The 10,164-nt window shown below is 36.4% G+C and overlaps 1 protein-coding gene across 2 annotated transcripts; it reads left to right on the plus strand.

Annotated features, from left to right (window-relative positions):
* Positions 1-3,996: 3,996 nt before the first annotated feature.
* LOC110926067 (protein NSP-INTERACTING KINASE 3) lies at positions 3,997-9,889 on the plus strand. Of its 2 annotated transcripts, none has more exons than XM_022169828.2 (11): positions 3,997-4,738; positions 5,972-6,104; positions 6,184-6,255; positions 6,358-6,501; positions 6,605-6,676; positions 6,782-6,841; positions 7,380-7,477; positions 7,564-7,710; positions 8,458-8,799; positions 8,889-9,283; positions 9,368-9,889. In XM_022169828.2, the coding sequence occupies exons 1-11, from the start codon at positions 4,627-4,629 to the stop codon at positions 9,683-9,685; spliced, it is 1,893 nt and encodes a 630-aa protein (XP_022025520.1). In that variant the 5' UTR covers positions 3,997-4,626; the 3' UTR covers positions 9,686-9,889. The 2 variants fall into 2 exon arrangements, with proteins under 2 accessions (XP_022025520.1, XP_022025521.1); XM_022169829.1 differs by having other exon boundaries at positions 8,892-9,283.
* The last annotated feature ends 275 nt before the right edge of the window (positions 9,890-10,164 follow it).

Consider the following 10,164-nt stretch of genomic DNA (forward strand, 5'->3'; position numbering starts at 1 on the left):
ATCTTGGTCGGACGCAGCTCGTCCGACGACATGACTTCACAGGATGCGGTGCTAGGCCGCATCGCTATGTGTACACCGTTTTCATACGCCAGATGCGGTGCCATGCCGCATTTCTATACCGTTCTCATACTCCAGGTAAGTCCTCTTCCATCATTGGGCAGATTGGATTCGACCTCTGTGTTCACGCGTGCCCGCACGAACACAGATAAGTCTTTAGCTAGTGTGGGTTTTGATAAGGGTAATGGTCACTCGCGGTCATGCTGACGCGAGATCTGGGACCATACTCCTTCAGGTGGTTAGATTGTGGTGGTGGTTTGATTGGTTCAGGCAAAGAAAGAGGCGGAGAGAAAGGGGAGAGGGGGTGGGTGGGGGTAGGGAATGGAAAAAGGTGGGTTCTATTAGTATTTTTTTTAATAATAAATTCGATTTTTTTAATATTTTATTGTGATTTTTAATACTAAGTGTAATTTTGTAATTTTACATCCACTTAATATCAAAAACTAACCTTCATCCGTATCAGGGACTATCCGGGAACAAAATTGCAAAAGTTGGGGACTATAGCTGTAATTTTAGAAAGTTAGAGACTAAAGGTGAAAAATGAGCAAACCACAGGTACTATCCAGGCATTTTTCTCCTATCTTTATATATATATATTTTTATTTTTATTTAGTAAGTACATGTTTTAAAACTTATAAATATATATTAGTTAGTATTAAAATAAACTAACCAAGGTGAATGGTAAAGAGTAAGTTGACATTTTAGTACGTGAGGTTTGGTCCAAATTGCCATTTTAGTCAAAATAAATTTTTTTCTCCTCTGTGTCTCTGATTTTTCTATTTTCTTGTCATTTTGATTACATTGTCTAACTTAGTCTAAAAATCTGGTTATAACCAGGGGTATTTTTGGCATAACTGTTGTGTAGTGATAGCCAAGGGTAGTTTACAACATAATTTATAAACCTCATAATAATTTAATGCCAAAAATACCCCTGATTATAACCTGGTTTTTAGACTAAGTTAGGCAATGTGATCAAAATGACAAGAAAAAGGAAAAGTCAGGGACCCAAAGGAGAAAAAAAAAACTATTTGGACTAAAATGACAATTTGGAAAAAATTCAGGGACTAAAATGACAATTTACTCAATGGTAAATAATGGGTATAATATAGGATGAATGGTGATGAAACTGATGATAGATGGTGGTGAATAGTAAATGAGGAATACGACATATGTTCAAGTATACTCTGAATGTGTAGAAAACAATGAGATGTTCCGTGTTCTTATGACAGACAAACAAAACATCCCAAAGAACTTTGGCCATCCTCTCTTTACCTCACCTTGGCCTCTCATTTTCATTTTCTTGGACTATTTAAGCAAAGAGAATAAAAAACCTACGGACAAATATACTTGGCTGGATAACATGACATATATTTTAAGTTGTAGTCACCCCGCAAAAGTTAACGGCTTCTTAGATTTTGATGATCTCATTATTTATAGACTAAACTTTCGTTTCGCTCCCTGTGGTTTGGTCACTTTAACGGTTTTGCTCCAAACCTTTAAAAATAGCCATTTTACTCCCTGATGTTTCGGTTTTTTTGCCAGTTTGCTCCCCGCCTCTAACTCCATCCAAATTGTTTGTTTTTCCATTTTGCTCCCCGCAGGGAGCAAACTGGCAACAAAACCAAAACATCAGGGAGTAAAATGGTTATTTTTAAAGGTTTGAGGCAAAACCGTTAAAGTGACCAAACCACAGGAAGGAAAACGGAAGTTTACTCTTATTTATATTTCTTAGGTTTTGTTTTATGTTAAAACCCCTCTTTAGCTTCAACCAATTTCTCATATCAACTAGAAAGATTAACTTCAACCAATTTCCTCATAAACAAGGACCTACAAAGAGCAATGACAATGTTAATAGAATCCAGATATATAGTGGCTTCTAACCATTTTCTATAGTAATTTATTGGTTTTTTCATGAGTCTTGAAAATTTAATAACTATTGTACTTGTTAAGAAAATAAAGATAAAGTGTGTGGAATGGTCAAAATGCTGACAATTTAACCGGATTATTTTATTATCTTTGGGTAAAAAAACAATGAAATGCGAATGATTGCTAAAAATTAGGTTAAAATGAATTATATATAAATTCGAAACACATTGAAGTTTCTTTTTGGCTCCACAAGAAAGCAAACCTTCGTTACCAACCAAAAGAACAACTTACCTACATACATCCGAAACAGTACAATTGACTGAACTAAAATTTAGCATTTCTGAAAAAAAATAATAATAACTTCAACATATTACCTTTTTTTAACAGCTTCAATATATTACGGTATTACCTGTTAATGCATTTTAAGCAGTTTATTGAGAACAACATATTTAAACATAATAATAATAATAATAATGATATGTGACCTCTATTATACACATTAAAAAATGTCCTAAATAAATAATCATGCTATAATTTCTTAGCATATAACAATGTTATATTCGAAAAAAATGTAAAAAGGAGAGAATATTGAAGAGACAAAAATACCTTTGATGGTTGGGAGTCGTAAGTTTGGGGCAAAGCACTATATTTAAAAAAAGCTTTTAAGGCGTCGACAAATTGACAACAGAATGTTTTGTCATTTAACTCCTCGTTTTCTTCCACAATATTCCCATTTATCATTATTTTATATTTTCTTGTTAAAACGCCTTAAATAATTCTATGTTACACCATGTGTAGTGAAAGGGGAAGATAATACCTCCAGTCTAGGGTATTTTACGTCATGTAGCGGTCCAGTCATTAAAGAGACATTATTGGGCGTTTTCTAGAATGGGTGTAGTGGGGATGGGGCATTATTGGGCATTATGTTTTGTAATAAAATAAAATTAAAAAAAAAGAACTTAAAATTCTTATTGGCCAATTAATGCAAACTGAAATATGATTGGACAAACATTCCCCCCCCCCTCTTCAGCGTTTTTTAAACCACGCCAAGGGGGTTTTTTTATTTATTTTTTTAAAAAAACGCCCCATGTAATGGTTTGAGTGTGTTTTTAGGCGTTTTTTTTGAATTTTTTTTAAAACCGCCCCACTAGGGGTGGTCTTAGTAGATTCATATTTTATATTATAAAAGGCAGGAGAGAGATCCACAACTTGAAGTGGGAGGGATGGAGCAATTTCGACATAAAACACGTAGTTAGATAATAATCTACTCATAATTTTATTTTCGTATATCGGTGTTTGTTAGGTTTTTACAGCATATCTGTCATCCAAAAAAAATCTATCTTTAATGTTTATCTACTAATTCACTTTCAATAACTTACACAACAATAACCATAGGAAAATTCGGGGTTTCTACACAACAATAACTAGAGGTAAATTTGGGGTTTCTATTCGGTCAATCCATGACTGATGTGAGATTTATTTAACGTGTTACAACATAAGATTTCATAACAAAAATGATTTTTATGAAATGGTCCTAATAAAGTCACACTTTAAAAATCTTAATTTCACACCTAGTATACGAGCCATATAACGTTATACGGCCCGTATAAAATAATTTAACATGATAAATACTAGGACATATAGTGTTTGATGACTCGTATAGATAGAGAAAATATTAGGTCGTATAACATTCTATACGGGTCGTATAACTTTATATAAGGTTTGGGTCGTATAACATTATATGAGGTTTGGGTCGCATAACTCGTATAATGTTATATGGCCTGATTTGTATACATGGAGACAAAAAACATTCTCTGATATTTTTAAATTATACTGCCCGTATAACTATATACGGGCCGTACACATGTAGGGGTGTGAAAATAAGATTTTGGAGGTGTGAAAAGAATGAAAGCCTTATCTTATTTCATCTTTTAAAAACATTTATATAAAGGTTAATACTATTTTTAATACTAGTATCTGGATTGTTTGTAGGTAAACCAGCACTTGTGGACCATAACATTCAGATAAAAGCATCAAACAAAATCATATTTTTGAAAGCTTTTTAAAAGAAGAAAAAGAGTAGAAAAAGGCAAAAGCACAAGGAAGATGAAGACAAGCAAGCACGTGATCTGCCAAGATTTTACCTGCAAAAAAAGCTTTTCTGTTTAAACATTTCATTTTTCTCATTGTTCTCTCTCTCACTCAGACATCCGTCCACCCTTCAGTCCAATCACTGAATATAAAGCAAATGTCTTTGTTTTTCCCCAAAAAAATCCAAACAATTATTTGATTCTTTTCATAAAAAAAATCAATTTTTATTTTTTTAAATTCCCTTTGAACTGTGAACCCAACCCCCAATCTCAATCTTATTATTATACTTATTATTCTGAGGTGTTCTTCAAGATATACCTGTTCAACAACAACACACCCCCAGATCTTTTCTTTCTCAGAATAATAAATTTTCAATCTTTACATACTAAACATCCATTTTGCCATCTGGGTTTTTTGCCTAGTGGATCTTTATGAAGTGGGTTGTCAGCATTTTGTAAATTTGTTCCTTTTTGAGGTGGGATTTTGAAGAAAACTGTAGGGTCTTTCTTGATATTGTTCAAGATTCTGTTCTGTATATATATACACATGGTGAAAAGGTTCTATCTTTATGCTTGTTGATATTTCTGTACAAAATTTGAAGATTCTAGAAGCATGGAGAAGAGATTATGTGTGTTTGAGATGTATGGATTAGGGGTTTTCTGTCTTTTGATATGGTTTAATGTTGCATATGCAACTCTTTCTCCTTCTGGGGTCAATTATGAAGGTTAGTTCTTATTAAATTTGTTTCCAAATTTGGGCATTCTGTTTTTCAATCCATTTCTGTAGCTATTGCTCCATGTTCATTATTATTCTGCAGTTTTCTTGCTCAATTTAGGAAAAATTTCAGTTTGGTTGTTCTTATTTAATTTGTTGAATGAATTTAATGCTTTGTAATATTGGTTTTCATATGTAGCTATTTGCCACTAGTTTGTTCCAAAGTACAAAAAAGAAAACACAATAAAACTAAAAACGTTATTCAGCATCATGGTTGTAAAAATCCCGACTAGCTCGCCGATTAATCGCTAGTTGGAGGTTCACCGAGTAATATTTATCTAACTGGCCAATCAATAATTAGGCAGTCAACAATGGTCAAATCCAGTCCTGATTGGCCAAAAATCGGTGGCAGTCTAACGATTCCGGCCAGATTCTTGACCAAACCTTGTAAATTCCGGCAATTAATCCTATCAACTTGAAAATATGGGTTGAAGAAGGTGTTAAACACATGTCTACTTAGTAAAATACATATAAAACTAAAAATTACATTTAAAATCCCAATCCGATTAATCATTATTAAGTGCCAGACGGGTACCCTACCGGCCGATTAGCGCCTGTCGTTTCTTGAAGGATTAGCGCCAGTCGCGTCGAAACGGTTCGATTCGAAACCGTAATGGTCGAAACGGTACGGGTCGAAACGGTTCGATTAGAAACGGTACGGGTGGTTCACGTCGAAATGGTTTGATTCAAAACGGTACGCGTGGAAACGGTTCGCGTTGAAACGGTTCACGTCGAAACGGTACGGGTCGAAACGGTACGAAACTCGTCCCGACCCGAAACTCGTCTCGTGTGGAAACTCGTGTCGGCGAACCCGTTCCGATCCAAAACCTGTTTCATGTCGTAACCCGACTCGTGCGGATACTTGTGCTGGCTCGGAACCCATTCCGATCCGAAACCTGCCCCGTTTCTTTAAGACACTAACCCACATCAACCCATTTCTTTAATGTTGTCGACCCGTTTTGACCCGAAAATAAAAAGATGGAATTTCAAGTGACCCATTGTGACCCATTTAGTTAAAATATCTTACCCAAACCAACCCATATAATTTTAAAAGCAACCCAAACTAACCCACTTGGAATGCTTTGGGTCAAGATTGCCCCCTCTAAGAATTTTTATTTAGGTAAAACGAATCATAAACAATAAAGCTCAAGAAATGTTTTTAAATTGTTATTAATGGATGCAGTTGTAGCTCTAATGGCTATAAAAGAAGCTCTAAAGGACCCGCGCAATGTTATGGACAATTGGGATTTATCTTCGGTAGATCCTTGTAGTTGGAGAATGGTTACTTGCACCACTGACCGTTCTGTTTCGGCTTTGTAAGTTTCTTTTGGATCTTTTTATTTAGTTTTATTTTTGTAAAATATTTGAATCTTTATGGGTTTTGATTCTTATCAGAGGGTTGCCTAGTCAAAACTTATCCGGGACCTTATCGTCTGCAATCGGGAATCTTAGCAACTTGCAATCAGTGTAAGTTCTTGATTGGTCTTGTTTAGTTGTTCTTGACTAAAAGTCAACCTACAGTTGTAAGGAATATAAGAATTGATAATTGTATTGTATACAATTGTGTAGCACGCTACAGAATAATGCGATATTTGGACCGATTACGGACGCAATTGGGAAGCTGCAGAAGCTTCAAACTCTTGATCTGTCAGGAAACATGTTCAGTGGTCAGCTTCCTAGCTCTTTAGGCGATCTCAAGAACCTTAATTTTTTGTAAGTTTTAATCTTTATATATGTATTATCAGTACAAGTGCTAGTAAAATTAAACTTATAACAAAAATTTACTCATTTTGAATAACGTTTTTGAGCAAGACAGGCGCCTGAACAACAACAGTCTTACCGGCTCGGTTCCTGAATCTTTATCTGGAGTTGGAGGTCTAACTCTTGTGTATGTCGCTTTTCTTATCGTCAATCTTCCATAATTACATAAAAATTTGTCGGGTTTGTTTGAACTTTTATATCATACAATGATACAATTTTCTTTCGTATGCAGGGACGTATCATACAATAATCTCAGTGGTCCTTTGCCAAAACTATCGGCCAGAACGTTTCGGTGAGTTCTTCATCTTGAGTGGTGTTTAAATTTGTGTTTTTTAAAATTGGAATTAATTGATTATTGCAATTTGAAGGTGCAATATTCAAGTTTTAATATTTGGATAAAAAGATTGTTTATTTTTATCTAAGAGTTAAATGCCATTTTAGTCCCTGTGGTTTGGGTCATTTTGCCAGTTTAGTCCAAAGGTTTTATTTTTAACCTGTGGGTCCAAAAAGGTTTCACAGTTGCCATTTTAGTCCACTGGGTTAACTTCATCAATTTTTTCTGTTAACGAGAAGGCTATTTCGGTCATTTTATATGTAATTCTGTTAACTAGAAGGGCAATTCAGCCATATAAAATGACCGAATTGGGCTTCTCGTTAACAGAAAATATGGATGAAGTTAAACCAGTGGACTAAAATACCAATGGTGAAACCTTTTTGGATCCACAGGTGAAAAATGAAACCTTTGGACTAAACGGGCAAAATGACTCAAACCACAGGGACTAAAATGGCATTTAACTCTTTATCTAATGTTAATGTTGTTTTGGTTTCAGAATCATTGGCAACCCTTTACTTTGCGGGCAGAATTCTGTGAATAATTGTTCAAATATTTATCCCGAACCTCTCTCTTTTCCACCAGACGGTTTTACAGGTGATACTACGTTCGTCTTTTTCAGTTCATACTACTATTATTGCATGCAAGGATTATTAGTTATAAACTAACAATTTATTTATTAGACCAATCCTCATCAAATGGAAAAAGACATCATTTGACTGTTGCTCTCGGGTCAAGCTTCGGTGCTTTGTTCCTAATAATCATAGTCATCACATTGCTTATATGGTGGCGGTACAGGAAAAACCAACAAATATTCTTTGATGTTAACGGTTAGTCATTAGTGTGTTATATGCATTTTAGTAATGTTTTATTGTTATTAGTAATTAAGTGTTAAATGTATTATACGAGCCGGTGATGTGGCGCCTAGGTGGCGGCCCATCCTCGTGGGGATGGACCTCACCATACCCTTTAGTCTAAGAGGGGAGTCCCCTCTCTTACGCACGGCCAATCAGCACGCGTCACGTCAACTCCCCTCTTAACTCCCCTCACACCCTCAATTTGATGGCGCCACTCCCCTCTTAACCCCCCTTGTTTTTTTATTCAAAAAAAAAAAAGGTTTTGATTGGTTGAAAAATAGGCTGGCCCACCATCTCTCTCCTCCTTCAATCGGTGTCTCCTCCCCGATTCCCCTCCCCGCACCCCCTCCCCGCACCGATGGCGCCGGTGTTCCCGAGCGGTGAATGGGGTCACCGATCCCCCTCCCCGCGAGTGCCCCGATCACCCTTAGTTCATGTACGTAACGAAGTATTGAAACTATTACTTGAACGGCGTGATTTGGTGATGCGTCAGTTCAAAATATAATTGTATATTACAATATCATTCCATGAATTAAAATGATGGTGGTTAAGAGTTGTTATGGTTGGTTGTGTCGGTTGAATGTATAAGTCAATCAAATAACCGTTTTTTTAAGTCGCTTCTTTTTTTGAAAGGGTATGTTCATTTATGCAAGGGGTGTAACCCAAGGTGGTATCCCAAGTTACTAATTGTATAATAGTATAATATAATATAATATGCAGAGCAATATGATCCGGAGGTATGTTTGGGCCACTTGAAGAGGTATACTTTCAAGGAACTTCGGGCTGCAACCGACCATTTTAATGCAAAAAATATTCTCGGGAAGGGCGGATATGGAATTGTTTACAAAGGGACGTTGAATGACGGCACGACAGTAGCTGTAAAAAGATTAAAAGACAGTAACAATTTCGGGGGTGAAATCCAATTTCAAACAGAAGTTGAAACCATTAGTTTGGCTGTTCATCGTAACCTTTTACGCCTTTGGGGATTCTGCTCTACTGAAAATGAGCGGCTTCTTGTCTATCCGTTTATGCCGAATGGCAGTGTGGCATCAAGATTGAAAGGTTTGACTTTGACTTTTCGTGTCAAGTGGACTATTATCTAATTTAAAAAAAAAAAGAACTTAAATTCACATATTTGAATATCTTTTTAGCAGATACTATCCAGGGAAGGCCCGTTTTGGACTGGTCGAGGAGAAAAAACACAGCGTTAGGGACAGCAAGGGGTTTACTATACCTACACGAACAATGTGACCCCAAAATAATTCATCGGGATGTTAAAGCGGCTAATATTCTTTTGGATGAAGATTTCGAGGCTGTTGTTGGTGATTTCGGGCTGGCAAAATTATTAGACCACCGTGATTCTCATGTCACCACTGCTGTTCGTGGGACCGTGGGCCACATTGCCCCGGAGTATCTGTCAACGGGCCAATCATCGGAAAAAACCGATGTATTTGGTTTTGGGATCTTGCTTCTTGAACTGATTACCGGACAAAAAGCCGTTGACTTTGGAAGAGCAGCTAACCAGAAAGGAATAATGCTAGATTGGGTACGTGTTATATAATCCGTTCTTAATGTTTTACGCCTTATTACATTTGATTATCTGATCGCGATAATGTGGTTTGTTTTACAGGTAAAGAAGCTCCATCTAGAAGGAAAGCTAAACTTAATGGTGGATAAAGCGTTAAAACAAGATTTCGATCGGGTGGAGTTGCAAGAAATGGTTCAAGTTGCGCTATTGTGTACGCAATTTAACCCTGGTTATCGGCCGAAAATGTCGGAGGTATTGAGAATGTTGGAAGGAGAAGGGTTAGTTGAGAGATGGGAAGCATCACAAAGTGTTGAAACCCCAAGATTTAAGGGGTTAGAAAGTATTCCACAAAGATATTCGGATTATATGGAAGACTCTTCACTTGTGGTTGAAGCAATGGAGCTTTCTGGTCCAAGATAACATGGAGTTATTGTCATATATTTTGGTTTTTGTGTGGTTGTGGTCCTTGTGGATATAGTTGTTGAATGCATGTGTAAAGAAGGTAAAGGAAATCTAGTGTTTGATTTTGTTGGAATGAATGTATTAAGTGGTTATCACAAGTGAAGTCACTCAATAGCAAATGTATATCTTTTTTACTTTATGAGATATAAATTTTTGTATGCATTTGAGGGTTTATGATGACTATTTTTTTAATGACCAACAAAAGGCCCGATCAATCGGGTTAGCCCAATGACAAAAGGCCACTCACGCCCACAAATGCAGATCCGATGACCTTGGTGACTCGGCCTGTCACCATTACAAAGGAATCTCATCGCCTAAAGACTCATCGTGATAAAACCCCTAGCTTAACCCAAAGTATTTTCGCTCCAGGCGAGACTCAAGCCCATGACCTCCGCTTTGGAAGGTCATGGGGATGCCAATGCACTAGAGATCATTGA

This window comes from Helianthus annuus, chromosome 17 (assembly GCF_002127325.2).
Source record: "Helianthus annuus cultivar XRQ/B chromosome 17, HanXRQr2.0-SUNRISE, whole genome shotgun sequence".
Classification (NCBI taxonomy): domain Eukaryota; kingdom Viridiplantae; phylum Streptophyta; class Magnoliopsida; order Asterales; family Asteraceae; genus Helianthus; species Helianthus annuus.